Source organism: Rhinolophus ferrumequinum, chromosome 3, assembly GCF_004115265.2.
Source record: "Rhinolophus ferrumequinum isolate MPI-CBG mRhiFer1 chromosome 3, mRhiFer1_v1.p, whole genome shotgun sequence".
Classification (NCBI taxonomy): domain Eukaryota; kingdom Metazoa; phylum Chordata; class Mammalia; order Chiroptera; family Rhinolophidae; genus Rhinolophus; species Rhinolophus ferrumequinum.
In genome coordinates this window covers 101,684,962-101,705,260 of record NC_046286.1, presented here as the reverse complement: position 1 = coordinate 101,705,260, position 20,299 = coordinate 101,684,962, and the positions used below count along the sequence as shown (strand labels likewise).

Sequence of the window (20,299 nt, the reverse complement as noted above, 5' to 3'; positions counted from 1 at the left end):
TCATGGAAAACATGTTAATAAAGAAATTTTGGTAATAATAAAATATTTTAACTTACGTAGCAATGTGTATACTGGTAGGACGTGGGGATGTTAGCCATCCCCTAGCTTATGCTTGTAACCTAAGGCCCAGATAGTTTGTGTCTATTAGCGTCACTCTTGTGAGCTAGATCACCCTGGGAAAGTTCTGCTCTCTCAGCCTGAGTCCCCTCACCTCACGTGGGGATGATAATAGTATTGCTTGTTTTGAAGCAACTATGCATATGGACCCCTCAGCAGAGTGTCTGGTATAAGGGAAGTTCTCAGCAAATGTAAACTAGTATCGTGATTTTTTTTTTAACCCTAAAGGAAAGGAATTAAAGAAGAAGGAAAGAAACAAAATTAACAAGACTAAGTAGGACAGGGCCGATGATGGGGGTTGGGAGGAGCCGTGAGGGCGGGGGACGGCTTTCACCATTTCCCAGCATTTATTGCAGATTCCACTCTTGAACATGTTGTAAGACCCCCTGTCAAGGTAATGTTTGAACCCTTCAGAGCACAGTGGCAATGGGCCTCCGAGCTAATCATTAACTCCGTGTGATTATCTTGTTTGTGGATGCATCTTCTATCATGTAAGTCATTAACGTCTTGGGATTGGGACACACTGTTGTCTGGACACTGCCGGCCAGTCCCAAAATGGAACATAAGGAAGTGGTCCTTCTACTCCTTTTATTTATGAAATCAGGTAAGACTTAGCTTTTTTTTTTTAACATTAACACTTTTTTCCTAGCAATGTATTAAAAACAGATACATGATGGTTTTATGATCAACTAATTTAATTTCACTGTTGATTCCTGAGATTCTCAGTTGAAAATCTAAATATAAGATTGAGGAATTTTTCAAGAAGTAAGTTTAATTTCCCTGTGAATACTGTGAATACAAATGGGCAGAGAAAAAAAAGAACGGTCTTTTTTAAATCTAAAAGATTGCACTCAAATGATGGTCATTTTAGTTGAAAAACATAGCCCATATAGCTACCAATCCCAAAAGTTGTTAGTTTCTTTGCCTGGTTCTCAGTTTACTTTAGATCATTTTTGTTAAGGTGTCATATTCTCTTCACTTTCAAATGCGAACAATGAAATATCTCTTCGACTACATTCTTTGACAAATCAGTAGTTGTGTTTACTATCGTAGTTCCTTCTTTGCTATGGTTTTAGCAAATCTTTCCATACACTAACATGCGCTTCTATGCCTGGGAAAATCACAGGCATTGATTTGCCAAAGGATGTGTGCAAATTTGTAATTCAACAAATATTCACTCAGTGCTCGAGGTAGGCCAGGCACATTTGTGTACACACACACATACGTACATACACACATACATGTGGGTGTCCTTTACTACTGCTAGCTTATTTCACAGGTACAATAGGTAGGGTAGTATATCCATCCCCATTTTATGAGGAAATTCATACTGAGGAAAATCTGTTGTTTTCCTATTGACCAAACTCTCAAACCCAGGAAGTGAAGAAACCAGGATTTAAACCAGGGCTTTCCAGGAAGGAATCTGGTACTCTTCTCACTTCTCCGTTTTTGTTTAAATCTTCTTTAAAATATTCTAAGCATGTCCTTATAGTTCTTTTTTTCTTTACAGCTTTACTGAGATATAATTTACATACTATACAATTCACCCATTTAAAGCATATGACCCAATGTTTTTCACTATATTCAGAATGGTAGAACGATTGCCACGATACATTTTAGAATATTTCATTAACCCCCCAAAAAAACTCCACACCCCTCCATTCCTTTCTCCCACCTTCATCCCCACCCAGCCCTGGCAATCACTAACCTACTTTCTACCTCTGATTTGCCTATTTTGGACATTTCATATAAATAGAATGCTGCACTAGGCTAGTAGTTCTTCATATAAGCAGTGTATACATACTTGAAATTCAATTTATAAATTACCAGATAAAATTTTACAAGTTGTACTTTAAATTAGAGTCAAATGTATTTGAATTTAGTGGAACCATTCAAAGAACTATCAAAGAAAACACAGAGTGGAAGATTGTACAAAGATATTTGTGGGAAATCGTTGTGTGGGGGCGTGTGGGTCTGCATATTCTGTTCCAGCCTATGGAATGCATGACCTGGGACATTGACCTGACTCAGGGGGTCACATCCAGAAGTGAGAACAAACTTCTCTGGGACAGGATTACCATGTGTCCTCACCACCTTTGCGGAAAAGACGTGCAGAAGCATTTTTTAGAAAGGAAGGCATTTACTCTCTCTTTCTGAGGAAGTGTTTCATCTTTCTAGTGCACTGAATCCACCGGAGAGAGGCAAAACATCCTTTTACAGCTGTTTTCAGGGAGAGGCGGATGAGCAGTTTGCATTTCACAAATCACTGGGTCCTGACTTTCAAACACACAAGCATGGGTGCACATCTATATTCCACAGTGATTGAAAAACAAGCCCACATCACCATCAGGAAAAATACATTTGCTTTGGTAGCAATATACAGCCACACTGGCCTAGAAGATAAAAATACTTTTCTTACTAAAAAGATTTGTTTAACATTTCTTGATCAACAAATAAACTGCATTAAACCCCATTGCCATATGATCGCTGGAATTGAATAAAAAAATGTTTGGGGAAAATTTCTCAAACAAAATGAAAAAACAAACAACTCTCTGGGATATTTCTTTGGGATATTTGCTCCTGAGGTGGCTCTCAGGGGTTATATTCTATGAAGCACAATAGCATAAGTAAAGGTGACTTAATTAAAAAGGGCGATACAAATGGAAATATTGCTTGAGTTGATGTCATGTACTCATACAGCCTGAGCGGCTTCACTTTCCAAGAACTCTTCAAAACGTTGAATTTAACTCTTCATAGCATACACATTATAGAGTGAACCTGTTTGTTTTCTAAATCACATCCTGATCTATAGAGTTGCGACCAAAGCACAACTCTTGGAAATGAGAGCTCAAAGTGGGAGAAAACCCAGAATGAAGCCATGGATACTCGTCTAAAATATCTATTTCTCCACAATCTTTTGATATATCAATCAAGTGCTTCTTGGTGTAATACATTTAAGTTGCACCAGCCAACTTCCTATTCATTGTCCACCCTGCAGTTTGGAGAATCTTAACCTGAAGAAAGATGAAGAGAAGAGGAAGGGAGGGGAGGCTTTGTTTCAGTCTACCAGTGTGTGTCATCCAGGGCGGTGTGTGTTTTCAGGTGGTCGGGGATGATGAGAACTGGACTGGTGATGATCCTTCCTGCTGGATAATTTTCATCAGTACTAAACATATTCTAGAATGTCTCATCTTTAAAACCTGTTTGTGACCCCACATGCCCTCTAGGAAAGCTCCTTTCACAGCCAGGCTTCTGAGAAGACTTGTCTTCTCGCTGCCTCTCCTAGTCACTCTTTAACCCGTTCCACCTGGCTTTGGTACCCACCACTCCCCTCAGAGTGGTCAAGGTTGCCATGTTGCCTAATCCAATGTCGGCAAACTTTAGAAAATGTTGCTTTCTTTATTTTATTAACCTCTTTGGCCTCTCACTCTGTGAAAATCACTAGCATTCCATACGCAAAGAATGGCAGCCAACATCTCCAGGCCCGGACTAGAGCTGCCAAAGCTAGGTCAGGTGTCCCGTGGGGCCTCAGAACAGGGAACACTCCGTGGCCTTGCTGTGGAAACATGGCTAAGGGCCCCTGGGCCACTCTCTGCAGTAGCAAGGGACACAGCAACCTTCAGACAGATTCTTTGCCTCAGATTTTATCTCATAGAAAAATCAAGACCAGTATTTGTCCCAGGCACTGCTTTTTTACAATTCCCTCCAAAATGCCAGATCATGGAAAATGTCACTATCATGGAAAAGGTTATTTCTCCTTAATTAATATGATGTGTCCTTGAACGAAGCCCAGTATAAAAATGACTTCAGATTGTAGTTCAGATTTAATTCAGGTCCAATTTATCTCAACTCACCCAAATTTTTATATCTCGAGGTGGAACCATTCAGAGAATGCTTATCACATCAGTTTAAGTGAGTGTCACAATCAAAGTTCATACTGTTGGAGATCAAGCAATGGTTTCCATGTTCTCTTTATCCTCAGGGATGAACAAATCAACGTCAATATTGGTAACACAATTGCCACTGGAGGTCTCTCAGTGTTATACGATGACATGACAATCAATAGCAAACGGATCAATTTGATTCTTCTGTAAGGCTTCCTTCACACCCATTGTTCCCATAGTAACATAGAAGGTGTTTAATAGGCCTAATCTACCAATCCAGTTGGTCTTTTAATACATTGCAGTCTATTAACGGAACTGTTTTCTGACTAAGCTTTTTTATTCACAGCCATCCCCTCTGCTTCCCATAAAGCAGCAAGTTTTACTAGGTTGATGCAAAGCCAATAGATTACAAAGTCATCATAATTAAACAATGGGGTTGATTAATTTCATCAGTTGTCCCACTTTTTTACCTTCCATTTCGTAGGTCATGGAGACCCCCTGGACGACTATATAAATACACAGGGGGCGTCACTGTCTACTTTGAGTAAGAAGCAGCTGGAAGCAGGAAGCGTAGATGATTGTGCTAAAAAATGTGAGGAAGAAACAGGATTCATTTGCAGGTATTTTCATTGTCATTGCACCTATGCAGAAATCTTGCTGTTTGAGACACTATGATTTCAATGTCAAGAAATTTGCTCATGGATTTATTAATAAAAACAGGATTTAAGAGGAAAGAGGAATTTTCATGGGATCGGAGTTTCAAATCTGTATTTGCTCCCTGTATCTGAAACCATAGTTCTTGTTACAGTTTATTAGTGTTCCCATTAGAAAAAATGCTCCAAAAGGAACTTATTTATTTTTACGTATGACATGAACAGCCATTATTCTGAGCTCTAGCTTTTAACATCATCACTAAATCTTTCTTGCGGATCACGTGACTGGAAGTGTCCTTGACCCTAAGGAGCCAAGAAGCATAGATACAGTGACCCAGCATATATGATAAACAGCAGTGGATGCGATAGAACTTTGTATAGATACAAGATCCATAGCTTGCCCTGTGTGTTTATGATGTAGTCACGGAATTTGGATAAAATGTAAAATTTTTAAAAATACAGCCAATGTGAGGTGTCGGTAAGGGACGTACTCAATATGTCTATAAAGATTCAGAGGAAAGAACAACTCCTAAGGGTTGAGAGGGCTATGAAGGCCTCAAGGAGGAGGTGCGAACTGAGCTGGGCTTTGAAGGGTGAGTGAGAGCTTGATAAATCCTGAAAAGGCTGGAGGCCTTCTAGGTAGAGAAGCAGGACACCTGAGAGAGGGACCATGAATGGATCAAGGTGGCTAAAGCAAAGGGTTCATGTAGGAGATGGGCCTGGAAAGGTAGCTGTGGGTGGCTTTGAATGTCAGCCTGAACGTCCATGGCAGGACCACGTGGACAGTTAAGGAGGTGAGAGGTGAATGGGGAGAGGGTAGAAGGTACAGGTATAGGTCAAGGGGAAGTTACAAGCATCCAGAAGCCATATAGACCATTTTGGAAGCAAGTTCAATCCGAGTTGCTTATTTCCAACACAAAAGCAAATACTCTGGAACTTAAGAACTCGAGTGAACAAAGAGTAGTAGCGCAGTTGAAACAGAAAGACAGAATATTTGGAGGGTGAGAAGGGAGAAAGTAAAGGTAGAAGACAGCCAGAGTAACCACCATGTTGATGTGTCACTTGGCAGCCTCGCTGGTACTGGGCCACCCTGAATTGAAAGGAACAGTTCTGAGCACGTGATCCTCCAAGCGATACAATTATCTTTAGAGTAGTGTCCTGGTTACCGATAAAAGTTTGCTTTCCTAAATAAAGGAAAACTTTTGTTGTGTTTTCTGATTCTCTTCTGCAGGTCATTCCAATATCACAGCAAAGAACAACAATGTGTGTTAATGGCTGAAAACAGCAAGTCTTCCTCAGTCTTCAGGATGAGAGATGTGGTTTTATTTGAAAAGAGAAGTGGGTACAATGTTTTCTTCTTCCTCCTTCTCCTATTCATCTACTTCTTCTTCTCCTCCGCTCCCCTGCTCTTCCTCTCCCTGTCTTCCTCCCTCACCCACTCTCTACCTCTCTCCCCCTCCTTGTCTTTTATATCTGTGATTTATCGGGCCACAAAATGGAGACACGTGTAGCAAAATTGAATTGGAAGTCAGGACAAGATTTGGCCACTATCTCACTACAACAACTTGAGTGTATTACTTTACCTTTTACATTGTGTTTTTCTTGACTTAAAAATGAAGGGATTGGATTCACAAAATACTCAAAATTTTATTTTATTTTTAAGGAGGCGGGGCCAGTTTAGACATTACTTACCATCTTGACTTTGTTCTGCAGGAACCATGGTCCTTGGGCCTTAGCTTTTGGACTGAACCCTAGAGAAATAAAATACTGAGGTGTTTTGTTTAGTAGCATTTGCATAGAGACAAAATTTTTATTTTTATTCTTAAAATTTCCCCTTTTGTGGGGGGGGGGTCATGGTCTATATTTCCCTCAGACTCTGAAATGTTATCTTTTGAAAATGGGCTGAGTTGCAGTTCCTTTTCATAGTTTGCTTGAAAATTCTGCATGAGCTGCCTCATTGTTTAGGGTAACAGGTGGCTAGATTCCCATGGAAATTGCATGTTTTTTTAGATACAAAAAAAGTTCATTAAGTATGTATGAAGATTTAAGTGAATGTATGATGCTTTTAAAACTGCCTCCTAAAGCCTGTTGCTGGCTAGGTATTAAGACCATTTATAATAATAACCAAGGTTTGCAAATATTCTGTATCTCAGGTGTTAAAGACAACAAAAAACATGCTATTTCATGTATTCTAGACAATGACCTACAACATTCTTTCTAGTTTCACTACAAAACTCTAAGTAAAATTTTAAAAAGTATTTCTTTAGGTTAGGATTATTTCTATGCATTTGTTCGTCTTCTTAGGTTTAATTAGCTGCAAATTAGCTGTGTGTCTGCTATCCTCCCTTCTTTATCACAGTTTATCTTAAATTCTTGAGATCAAAGTGCAGATTAAATCTAAAATTTACCTGGTGAAGTTATTAGTTCTTACAAATAGTGAGTAAAGGGTGAGGTATATAGGATTACCTACTATCCACCAAATTTAAAGAAAAAAAAAAGCTGGCGGGATTTTCTCTGCAAAATGCTAACATTTAAATATGTCATTTGTAAATTATTAACCAGAAGGGACATGGGGGTGGCCGCTAGGCTTAGTTTGAATAGTTGAATAGTTGCCTGTTTTCCAGGTGATGGAAAGGAGCAAAAGGTTATATAAACTCTGACAGGTACATACAAACAAAAGAGAGGTAAAAAGTCAAAAGTCAGGCATTTGGGGGCGCTTGTTTCTTTCCTGTGGAATATTGACCCACTGCTAAATTACCTGCCAGCGTTTTCCTGCGAATAGTCAGTGTCACATCACATTGATATCTGCCACTTGCCACCATGGCCGCCGCCACCATCTGGGTCTAAACCGCCATTATTCGTGGCCAGGCCACTGCAGCAGATGGCCTGTAACATCTGTGCTTCAAACCCTTAGAATAAAATCCAAATGCTTCCCAAAGGCTACAGGACCCGGGCTATGCAAGCCCACCCCTTCTGCATGCTCACTGAGCTTTTCTGCACTGGGCTTCTCCCTGCTCCCCCAACCTGCCAGGAACAGACCCCCTCTGCCTGGGACCCTCTTCTGTCCTTCCCGTGGCCAGCTAGCTCTCATCGCCCAGGTCTCCGTTCAGCTCTCACCTCCTTTCAAAGTCTCCCCAACCCCTGGGCCTCCAAAGTACCCTGACTTTACACTTGGTAAGTGTCATGTGTCTACTGTGATAATATATCTCAATGAAGATGCACTTACAAACTTTAGACATACGGTTGGGTTAAAAGCACTGGTTTGCTGTAGGGGTGTTAGAAATACTTTCCCCAGATTATTGATCAATTGATTGATCATAAAGTAGGGAATCATAAAAGATGACACAAATATACCTTAAGTAGTTCAGATTTTCACTGAAAACACAAATTCACGTCGGCACGTTTTGATGTAGAGTGGAAGCTTTGAATACGGAGCCACCAACAGGAGTTACCTGGTGTATTTCGTGCATGAACTACACGCCAAGTGCATTGCTACTGTAATCAGTTTCCTCATCTTTGAAGTGGAACAAGGTGGAGAGACATCTATTAATCAATCTGACTGTAAAATGCCTTTAAATTTTTATGATTCCCCCAAATTCATATAGTCAATTATATGAGCGGATTGCCCTCAGTAGATTTTTTGATACGTAGCAATTTGGAAAACAACTCTTTCAAGTCCTATGAGCATTCAACTTGGTTTAAAACAGCATTTTTTTTCCACATTCATTTCTCAGTTTATAATATTGTAATAACTATGTATGCTGCCTGGTCGGTTTAGGTAATCGTTAGTCAAATATAGCTGCATAAAAAGTTTGACAATAAAGACAACTCTTGGAAAACACATAACCCAACCAACTGGTAGGAACAGAAGTGGGTAGGCACACAGGAAAGTTGCCTGCCAGCCACAGGTACCCATCTGAAAACACGTGGGATACAGGTGGGCACTGACAATGTGTGTAAAGACAGGGTGGAGCTCGCTGGCTGACCTGTGAGTTGGTTTGGTGGTGGCTGTTGACAGTGTCTACCGTAAACGTTTAAAGTAGACCACATTTGTATAACCCTGTTTGGCATTTTTTCATATTTAAGATACTGGGAGCCTCAAAAAATGAAGTGGCTTGGATCTCCTTCAGCCTCTGACAAGCCTGTTGCCCACCCTGTTTGAAAGCCTGTCTGCCCAGTCCCTTCACTCTCTCATCACATTATTTATTTCCTCTGTCACACATGCCACCCCGAGGCTAGCTAGCTCTTTCGTCATTTGATTACTTTCTGTAACCAGCCCCCCTGACTGCACTAGAATGGAAGCTCTAGGCAGGGAGGGCCTTTCCCTGTTTGGTACCCCATGTGTCCCCAGCACCTAGCATGGTCCCGATAAATGTATCAAAGCACGAAATAGCTTCGTTAGCTACTACTCTTCCATTGATATAAAAGACTATCTGTTTAGACAGTAGGAAAATGGTGTTGTTTGCTGCACAGGTCCCTGCTCTCGAGGTGACTGAGCAGTGCAGCAGCTTCGTATATCTTGCTGTGAAATGTTTGACCACTGTGTGGACTTCTTTTCAGTGTATCTTTCAGAGTGCAGGATTGGAAATGGAAGGAGCTACAGAGGGACAGTCTCCAAAACGAAAACTGGCGTTGCCTGTCAAAAATGGAGTGACAATGTTCCACACAAACCTAAGTAAGACTTTCTCTTTCATGTCTGCAATTCACCTATTATAAGGACTTAGAATGATTCTATTGCTTCTACACCAAACTAGAACATGTGAAATAAGCCGGTACAGAGAGAACCTCGTTGACATTGATGTGGCTTAATTATTTATAGCATAAAAGCAGAAAATGGTTGCTTCCCATTCACTCTCGTGTATATACTTTTCTGGAAGACGTAGAACATAGAAGGATGCCTAGTAAAAAGGACGGTAAAGCCATGAATTCTAGGCTGAGTCTGAGATAAGACTAAAGATGATTATGTTGAGGACTGAATTAGCTTAAATCAAACATACCCAATGAGAACTGTCACCACGTATTCATCTTAACATCGTGGAGCAAAAGAGTAAATAAAATATAAATGAAAAACAGATTATCTCAGTTTGCCTACTATTTATGTTAGTGTCACTTTTTGCGCTTTTCCCAATATGGCATTAGGTGGCATTAAGTTGTCTGTAACACTACTTATCAAGTAGGGTTTAGCGCCATTACCTATCTCTCCATTGCCACCCCCACCACCACCCCGGCCAAATTCCTTTATTGCATCCCCATGAGATGGGCAGCAGGTCTAGCATTCCCAGGACATTAGGCTTACAGAGGTTAAATGATTGAACCAATAGCCAAATTGTAGACTGCTGGGGACCTTGGAGATAATCTAGGCCATCTCTCTACCCCAACAGATGAGGAAACTGAGGTTCCATTTACCAACAACAGGGACACAGAAGAATCAGAAACAAAACCTGCCTTTTTAGACTCCAAGTCTTAGGCTTTTGCTAATTTGTTATCTCTACACAGCAACTAATGAGCTGACAATGAGCTTATCTCCACATACCCCCACTGCCCCAACGCCTCCATTAAATCCAGCTGCATTTCAGAGAGAACACGGCATTTGGAACCAGACAGATCTGACCTAAATTCTCGAGCTACTACTTATTCATCTTTCCAACTTAGGCAAGATTTGTTTTGTTTTACACTGCTGCACCTCAGTTTTCTCATCTATGAAATAGGGATAATAACACATTTCTGATAGGGGTTTTTATTAAGACTACATATGAGAATGTATGGCAAGATTTTAGTGTAACCCTGGCGCATGGTTCACATAGGCAAAATGTTGTTAACTAATGTTATTTTTACAGAGAGAGGGCAACTGGCAAAAGCAGGTGTTTGGAATGAATCAAGACTATGGCAGGCTTTTGAGGCCTTTCTATTTCTACTGACTGTGCACAGAAGCACGTTGGCTCTACTTCTAAGACTTGTCTGTCAATAGAGTAATAACGGCAACATTAGCTACTGTATTGAAACAGCCTGTCAGCAGAGAAAGTGAAAATCAGACAGCGCAAGTGCTACATTGCATACGTAGCCAAAATGCATTTGGATGGCAGAACCTTGAACTTCAGATGGGAAATAGAGAACTTCTCATTCTGCGTTGCTGATAACATGCTGACTTTTAAAATATAATGCAAGTGATCTTTTTCCATCCTCCACAGCTACACACCTGCTTCATACCCTTTGGAAGGGCTGGAGGAGAACTACTGCAGGAACCCCGACAATGACAAGGAGGGGCCCTGGTGTTACACCACAGATCCCAACCAGCGATTTGACTACTGCAGCATTCCTGAATGTGAAGGTCAGGACCAGCTCTAGAGATTGTTTTCATATCTGTCTTCGTCTGTGCAGTAATTCACTGTAAAGCGATTTCCCACAGGGATATTATGAATACTCAATTAGTGCCATCTTTGACAAAGCTGAGTGATGTATGCATCCCTTGGAAAGGATCGAAATGTACTCAGACTCCCATTATTGACTGAAATTATTTTTATTAAAACATTGCTTCAATGTGTACCAATATAAAACTATGTGGAAACTCTAGATACAAACTTCCTAGGCTTACAGCTTGGCACAGTATAAAGACAAAAACAGATTTGCAATTAAATAGTTGAAATAAAACCACAAAAATCAATACAACTCAAATAAACATTAATTTAATGTGCTAGACTTTGTAGTTTCATTTAACCTGAGCTGTGAACCAGTTTTTAAATCAGCAGTCTGTTACTTTAATGGACCAACTAATTTAATAACACACCTCAAAAGTCAATGCTAAAACTTAAAAACATCCTATTGAAAACACATTCTACATTTTATATTTCCTGCTCCGTTTATTGGTGCAAGTAGGGGATAGATAATGTGGGATTTGTGCAGTAAAGTGGTTAGTCTGTGCACCATCAGACAGCTCAGCTCACCCATCACTTTATCTATTTCAACCATAGGACCATTTAGATACCATGTTATGAGGTTATTTGGCCCTTAATTGACACAAACACATCATTTTTGTATCAAGTCTGCCTCTTCTTTTGTTATTACTCCATAAAACTTAAAGTCACATATTACCCTTCTGTAGCATATTATTTCAATAATGCCAAACCAGTTTCTGTTTTTAAGTAATGTAAAAAAGCAAAGAACAGCCAGCCATGCTTCTCAAATATGTAAAAAGAGAAGTGCTGTCGCTTTAGGTGAACATTATTTCCCAGTGAGGTCATGAGCACAAATAGAACCCCAGTGTGAAAGTCCTGGGAGGGGACAGCTTGCTTGTCAATCATCACATGACCAGGAAAATTTCATAGGCATTTTTAAAGATCACTATTGAAACAAAGACACCAAATATTTAGAAACCCTAGTAGAGAACTTACAGACGTCTGAGAATATGTGCACCCTCCCCCACCTTGTTCCACCCACCAAGGACCAGTGCATCCCAGTTTGAGGACATAGCATTATGGAATTTCTGGATTTGGTTGTAACTCTAATAGCTGAGGGGGTGTTAACCAAAATATTTTCATGTTGAAATCGGAAGGAGAGTGACATTTTAGGTTGTGTTAGAAAATGGAGTCTTTATTGCCTATGTTACCATTGAGTGACCATTGGAAAGTACATATGAACATGTGGCAAGTGGTAAATGAGACATTTCTAGCAGGAGTCTAGTCTTCACTCTTTTCTGCTTCATCCGTTTCAATTTCTTTTTCTCCTTCTGGTCCACGCTGTCTAGATGAATGTATGCATTGCAGTGGAGAAAACTATGAGGGCAAGATTTCCACGACCATGTCTGGACTTGAATGCCAGCCCTGGAACGCTCAGAGCCCGCATGCTCACGGATACATTCCTTCCAAGTAAGTCACACTGGGAAAGAAGTTCCATGCTTACCAGTCTGCAGCTCCACAGGGCATTTCATGTTATTTAGATATTTTTACATTCCTCAAGAAGTGAACATAGATGATGTTTTTGAAATTTTACATTTGCGTCTTTCCACATGACTGCAAGTGAAGTATGCACTCTTGCTACTCTCAAAACGGGGTCCGTCGAAGAGTGACAGCACCACAGAGTTGGTGAGAAATGCAGAATCTCAGACTCTCTGAATCTGAATTTGCGTTCTAACCAGAGTCCTGGCTGATTTGTATGTACATTCAAACTTGAGAAGTACGGATACATCTTACTTGTATATTTTCCAAATGTTTCCCTCTGCTCTTTATTCTTTTGCTTTTCCTTGATACCGATGAGATTCAAGGTTTCCTAACCTATGATCTATGGTTGGGCTTTTGGGGTTTTGTGAACCCTGAATGTCTTATGTGTTTTTATATCAATGCGTTTTTCTGGGGTGAGGATTCCTAACTTTCAACAGATTCTCAAAGGGGATCATGAATTTATAGCAGAAATAAGAGTCCCTGAAGACTCTCATTCTAGAAAACCTTACTCTATTTCACATTGACTGTACCAGAAAGCACCACCCTCTCTGTAGCTGCTTCTGATCTTGCTGTTCATTCTATGACCACCATAGGACACTAACGGTGCTTACAAAAACTTATAAGAAATGAAACTAAGCCACAGGTTTCTCTGTGAAAAACAGCTCCATGGAATTTCTGTACATCACATTCCAAATAGTTAAAACACAGCGGTTGCCATTTTCCATTAAAGAAGAAATACAGGAAAGGTCTCAAGGCCCACAACTGGGTAAAAACTCACTTCCAGGAAATAAAAGAAGAGGATTGCTTAAGCCACTGCTGTTTGCTTAGTCCACCCTGACTAAGCATTTCCAGTCTCAGAGAGGGACGTGAACAAAACCCAGAGGGCCACAAGGACGGTGTGCATCTCCCAGTCTTATTCCTGGGCCCCTGCTGAGGGGCGCTCACCGGCCTGTGCCACTGGGCTTGGTGCTCACAGAGACACAGCTTGTCCGTTTGCGTTTCTCAAGCTCACATGCTAGCAGGACCAGAACCTGGTGGACCAGAAGGATCATTCCTTTAAGCTCCAAAGATGGCGTCTCCTGAGCTGTACAATGTACGAGATGACCATCTTTAGTCAGCGAGTACCTTGTGTTTTAAAAATTGCTATTATTTGCCGCTGAATAACTGGAGTTTGCTTGCATCGACTTTCCAGATGGCCAAAACGATAAAGTTACTAATCCTGTTCTGTGATTTTTGCACATGTAAACTGTTAGAAAAATAGTCCTTAGAATACTGAACTAATCTGTCTTATGAGATTGTCATCTCTTTGAAGACAGCTTTTATCCAGTCACCTCCTTGGGTGCTTGACTGTGGCTGGCACACAGCAGGCGCTCAATATTTGCTCATTTGAAAGGATTATCATTTGTGAATGTAAATGTTCAGCGCCATTAAAGTCCCTCTTGCCTATTCAGATTTCCAAACAAGAAATTGAAGATGAATTATTGTCGTAACCCCGATGGGGAGCCCCGCCCTTGGTGTTTCACCATGGATCCCACCAAACGCTGGGAGTTCTGTGACATCCCACGCTGTAGTAAGTATGGCTCCTATCCAGGCATCGGCAATCCTCATCCATTCTGCTCTTGGAATCAAGAAAGAAGCATCTATCTGTGCCTGAATGCTGTGCCTAGAAAGTGCCCTACAAATGCTGTGGGATGTGGTTGCTCTTTTAAAACAAATCTGTTAGTTATGACAGCTAATTGTTAGAGCATTTGTTGATCGTGGGGTTTTTTCGTTTTGTTTTTCGTTTTTTCTTCCCATCAGAGGCTCTTGAATGAAGGTATTAACAGCTCTGATATGGTGCTGTTTTCCTAGTGCTAAAGGGAAACCAGACCCATGCTTTCTGTACGTCGATTTCATTATCAACGAGAGTTCTTTCTGATGGTTGCTTTGTAAACCAGAGGTGTCTCTGGATGTCCAGTTTTCAGTATGTCCGCTTTGAGAGGGCGCAGTGGGAGAAGAGAGTTCAAGGGGAGAAGATGAAATGGCAGACTTAGCAGGAATGACTTGAAAGAAACAATTTTATACTATTTTTCTTCTATGAGAACTTGAAGCAAGGGACTCACTATTTAGACAAGGACAGTTATCAAAAGTTGAGAAGGACTCAGAAGGCTTCCTGTTCTTGGGGTGGATAATCATCCTTTGGGACACTGAAGTCCCTCAGGTACTCTCCTTCTTTCTGAACGTCAGTTTCTTTTTTCGTCATCTGTTTTTTTTCTCGAGAATTTCATGATTTCTGGATGCATATGCTTTTCCTTGGAGACATTTTTTAACTTTTTTCTATGGACTTTCGGTTGGCTTTATGGAATATGGGGTGTCATTGAGTTGTGTTTACTCAGTGAATAATTTATCCTTCACAAAAGACTTTGGATCACTGTTGTAAGTAAGGATTCGAGGTGCGGGTGACACTTGTTGATCCTTACCATGACAAATTGAGCACAGAGAATGTAGAAAGAAGCATGTACTCCGAGGGTCTTGCCCCTGGAGCTCCTCCGGACAGGATCTCATAGACATAGGTTCAACCAAGTCAACTCCTTTTAAAAATGATAAACAATTTTCAAGTGCCAAATTCGAGAGAGGATGAACAGAAGACAGGTTGAGGCTCCCTGCATCCATCCCCTCATAAAACCCATCTGTGCATTTTTGACTTTTAAAATACTCATTGTAACTTATACTCCCCATTCAAGCAACGCCCCCACCAACTTCTGGCCCCACATATCAGTGTCTGATGGGTAACGGTGAAAACTATGGAGGAAACGTGGCTGTCACTGTCTCCGGGCATACTTGTCAGCGCTGGAGCGAACAGACCCCTCACAAGCACAACAGGACTCCAGAAAACTTCCCCTGCAAGTAAGTCCGCCTCTGGGCTCCTCCCCTGTCAGCTGAATGGACTGTGAAATCCCACCGAATTTGCTTAGTATGAGTTACCATAGAAACCCAAAGGTAAAATATTCTGGAATGAGAACTGGTCAAGTCATATGCAAGAGATATGAAAGTCAGCGCCAATTTTCCTATAACGCTGGTTCTCAGAGGGTGGTTCCCCCTACCACCAGCAGCAGGGTTGTGTTAGAAATGCACATTCTTGGGCCCTATTCCAGACCTACTAAAGCAGACACTCAAAAGAGTGGGTCCCAGCACTGTGTTTGACAAGCACTCTACAAAAGGCACAGGAAGGTTCCAGAACAGTGAAATTCCAGGACTGTAACACTTAAATTCTATGGCTACCATGGATATACTTTTTGAGGGAGGAACAGTACAGAAAATACCCATTGCGTTTTCAGCGCACAGAGTAGTATCCAACACATAGCAGAAGAGATATTTTTCTTGGCTGTACATAGTTCAGGAATATATTTTAATATTTTACCCCAGAGAGGCATCTGTGCCATGATTCTATGGAATCCTATGGAATCCTGCTCTTGTTCACATTTTGACCTGTTTTTCAGTTTGTGTAATTCTAGAGAATTCCCTGGACACACGTCCAGGATCTCTGTTAAGAAGCGCATGTGCACTGTTATTTATTTAGCCTTTTTGGAAAGCCAAACTCACGATCACTTCTTTTTTAGAAATTTGGTTGAAAACTATTGCCGTAACCCTGATGGAGAAATGGCTCCATGGTGCTACACAAACAGCAATGAACCGAGGTGGGAATACTGTCAGATACCATCCTGTGACTCCTCTCCACCTACAGACCAAGCGGACTCCCCAGGTGAGAAAGGGGGCTGAGCTTACTGAGGGCCCCAGTGCTACACCACTGGTGTCACAATACACAGTAGCTTTATTTATAGTTTAATTCTGTTCTAGTCGGAGAACATGCTCTAGGATGTCAACTTAAATTTGTGGAGGCTTGTTTTATGGTTCAGGATATGGTCATCTTGGCGAATGATTCGTGTGCTCTTGAAAAGAATGTGGCTTCTGCTGTTGTTGGGTGCACTATTCTATAAAGGCCAATTAGGTCAAGTCGATTAGGGTTGTTTAGCTCTTCTGAATCCTTACTAATCTTCTACCTCCTGTTCTATCAATTGTTTTGAGATGAATGGTGCTGTCTCCAGCTTTAGCTGTGCATTCATTGATTTCTTTTTGGTTTTCTGTTTGCTTTATATATTCTGGAGCTCTTTGTTAGGCAGGTACAAGTAGGATTGTACATTTCTTGAAGAAATGACCCCTTTAGCCTTATGTAATGTCTCTCCTTATCTCTGGAACTATTCCTTGTTCTGAAGTCTAGTTATGCTGACAGGAAGACAGGTATCGCAGCTCCATTTTCACTAGTGTTTGTATGATTTGTCTTTTTTCTAGCTTTTTAATTGAGACCATTTGCAATTAATGTAATTGTTAATATGGTTGGATTTAAATCCACCATCAAGTTAGCTATTTCCACTTGTCCTATTAGAATTTTGGTCATTCTTTTCCCATCTTTTTCTGCCATTGCATTGATTGAGTATTCTTCAACTGTCTTTTATCACCACTATTTGCTTATTAGTTTAATTAGTTTTTAATGTTTTTAGTTATTTTTTTCTAATGTTTACAATATATATCTTTAACTTATCACATTCCACCTTCAAATAATATTATTTTACTAGATGTATGATGTAAGAACCTTAAAACATTGTACTTCTATTTCCTCTCTCCCAAAATATTGTGCTTTTGTTCTCAGAGCTTACTTCTATTATGTTATAAACCTCACAATACTTGGATATTATTTTTGCGCTAAACAGCCAATGATGTTCTAAAGTGATTGTAAATATAACATATCCTTTATATTTACATGTATTTGTTTATTTATTTATTTTTTTAACCACTTCTGGTGCTCTTTATTTCTTTCTGTAGATTCCAATTTCCACCCAATGTTACGTTTTTTTCTGCAAAACACATCATAACTTTTAACATTTCTTGTAGTACAGCTCTGCTGCTTCTGAGGTCTTTCAGCTTTTGTATGTCTGAAAATGTCTCTATATTGCCTTCAGTTTAAAAAATAATTTTTGTTGGGTGCAGAATTCCACGTGGACAATTTTTTTTCCCCTTTCACCAATTTAAAAATGATACTCCATTATCTTCTGTTTTGAATAGTTTCTGACTGGATATCTTATCTTTGTTCATCTGTACTTAATACTTTTTTTTTTTTTTTGAGCTGCCTTTAAAGCAAGGGATTAAGACTTTGTCTCCTCTTTGATTTTTTTGCAGTTTGGTTGCGGTGTGTGTAGGTGTATTTATTTATTTATTTTTGGTATTTATTTTGCTTGAAGTTCTCTGAGTTACTTGTATTTGTGGGTTGTTGATTGTCATTAACTTTTGTAAAATTCTCAGCTGTTGCTGCTCAAATATTTTTTTTCCTGCTCCCTCCATTTCTCGTTTACTTACACTCCAATTATCCCAATGTTAGGCTATTTTATATTGTCTCATCCTTTTTATATCTTGTTCTATTTTTTACTCTACTCTTACTTCCCTCAGTGGATCAGTTTGGATAGTATTTATTAATCTATTTTCAAGTTCACCAATTCTTTCCTCAGTTGTGTCTAGTCTGCTGATCATTGAAAGACTATCTGATATCATCTCTGACTGAAGTATGGTTTTTATTTCTAGCACTTTATTTATTTTTTTGTAGTTTTTATTTCTGGTGGAATTTTTCATCTATCTATGCATAGTGTTCATCTTTGCCACAGGATCCTTTAACATGTTAATCATAGCTATTTTACAGTCTTAATCTGATAGTTCCCACATCTCTGTCTATCTCTGAGTCAGTTATCTCTGAGTCTGGCTTTAGTGACTGCTTTATCACTCAAGACTGGCTTTTTCCCCCCTGGCTTTTTTGGTGTGTCTTGTAATTTTATTTTTATCAAATGCTGGACATTGTATGTAAACGACCAGTGGAGACTGAAGTAAATATTATTTATTCTTTGAAACGGGAACACTTTTTATTTTGTCAATATGCTACGTGGGTAATTGAGTTAATACGAGTATAGTCAGCAGATAAAACGAATTTGGGTTTTGTTGTTGCTGATTTTATCTTAAGTGGACCACAGGCTTCAAATTCCTCTGGTTGGGAGTTCTTCCCTTGTACTTCGAGTCTGAAAAGTCTTCTCAGTTTTCCTAATCCATTCTCAGCTTGTAGCAATCAACTGCATGCCTGCACCACAGAGAGTCGCTCCATGCTCTTAATCTGACCCTAGCGCTAGGCTGCTGTTTCTTCTTACAGGATGCTAAGCTTTTGGTGGAGGTAGACATTCTCTGTCCTCCTGGTCTACCCTCAATCTTAGACAATTTCTGTGTACCTGGGCTTTGAAGATAGTACTTCTCAGTGTTTTTGCCCCTCCTTTCCATGGACCTAAACTCGAACGTGTATCTGTGGTGGGCCTTGAGTGGAAGAGTAGCATACTTCTACTTGGTGTTGGTGAAGGATCCTGGTCACAAGAGGATTTTCTGTCCCTCCTCTAGGAGAATAAGATTTTTGTCTCTACCTCTCCCTGAGAAGTAATGGATCTTTACCTGCATTCCTGGATATAGGAACATTTCCTGCCCCATCCCTCAGCAGCTCAAGGCTTTGGCTTTGTATGAGCAGAGTCTAGGGAAAGAATTCACATCTGCCCCCAATCGCAGCCAATCACCATCTACAGTCTGTACCACAGAATGTGGCTCCCTCTGGTCTCCTGCCCAATTACATGAAAACCCAGTGGAGAGCCTTAAAAAAGAGCTTGCATATGAGTACGGTTCCCATGCATAAGCACTCTGGCCTGCTTATTTTTATCCCCTGAGTTTTAAATTAAATATTTACCAAAAAGTTAGGTCATTAAAGTTCTAGAATGTTATGGATCTGTTGTTTTCTTTGCATGTTCATCTGCCTGTCCATATGCAAGAATGTTAATTCCCAGAGACGACTGTTCTGTTGGTGTCATGTATTGCTTCACATGCCTCTCTGTCTTAGTCATTATTCACTGATTTCTTCTATTTTAATTTCAGCACCACCTGAACAGACTCCTGTGGTCCAGAAATGCTACCATGACAACGGAGAGAGTTATCGAGGCACATCATCCACCACTATCACAGGAAAGAAATGTCAAGCTTGGTCATCTATGACACCACACCGGCATGAAAAGACCCCAGAAAACTACCCAAATGCGTATGTCTTTCATTTTTAACCATGCGAGAAGCAACAGCAAACTTAAATTTCTTTTAGAAGGGCCATGCTTTAAGCTAACTTCTCAGGACCAAACTTCTCTGGGCTCCAGAATGGGAGGCAAAAATGTCTCAGACACCTTGTTTTTGAGCAAAAGCTCTGAAAGAAGAGAAGTGAGAGGCTAGCTCTCTTTCCTGAGTCATTTTGTGGAAGCAGGCGGGTTGGGGTATAAGGAAACGTCAAGGTCACACTAGTGGAAAGCTCAGGAAGATAAATGACCAAAAGGTTAGAAATAAGACCATTGCACGACACCTGCTGAAGATCAGTGCAATCTTTCAGTTATGGAATTTTATCATCCTAACCTCCCATCCCTGAAGTGAAGTTTGTGTTTGTCACTGGGTCACAGTATCTACCACCTGACCTGTCCAGACACATTTGGTCCTGAGCACTAATGGTCTGAAGGGATATGAGTTGCCAGGACATGAAGAGGAAAAGCAGGAAGGCAGATGAGAGTCAGGAAGTATACAGATGCCGACAGGCAAAATGGGCAGGAAGGTGGACAAAATC

General features: G+C 40.4%; 1 protein-coding gene across 1 annotated transcript in view; it reads left to right on the top strand.

Moving 5' to 3' along the window:
* The first annotated feature begins 613 nt into the window (after nucleotides 1-613).
* PLG (plasminogen) overlaps nucleotides 614-20,299 on the top strand; it is a 34,858-nt gene continuing 15,172 nt past the window's right edge. The window contains exons 1-10 of the mRNA XM_033097411.1: nucleotides 614-721; nucleotides 4,486-4,621; nucleotides 5,886-5,992; nucleotides 9,215-9,329; nucleotides 10,843-10,982; nucleotides 12,396-12,516; nucleotides 14,040-14,158; nucleotides 15,312-15,474; nucleotides 16,188-16,330; nucleotides 19,576-19,735. Of these exons, the coding sequence (XP_032953302.1) occupies nucleotides 673-721; nucleotides 4,486-4,621; nucleotides 5,886-5,992; nucleotides 9,215-9,329; nucleotides 10,843-10,982; nucleotides 12,396-12,516; nucleotides 14,040-14,158; nucleotides 15,312-15,474; nucleotides 16,188-16,330; nucleotides 19,576-19,735 (1,253 nt within the window). The 5' untranslated portion in view covers nucleotides 614-672. The remainder of the gene's footprint in view (nucleotides 722-4,485; nucleotides 4,622-5,885; nucleotides 5,993-9,214; nucleotides 9,330-10,842; nucleotides 10,983-12,395; nucleotides 12,517-14,039; nucleotides 14,159-15,311; nucleotides 15,475-16,187; nucleotides 16,331-19,575; nucleotides 19,736-20,299) is intronic.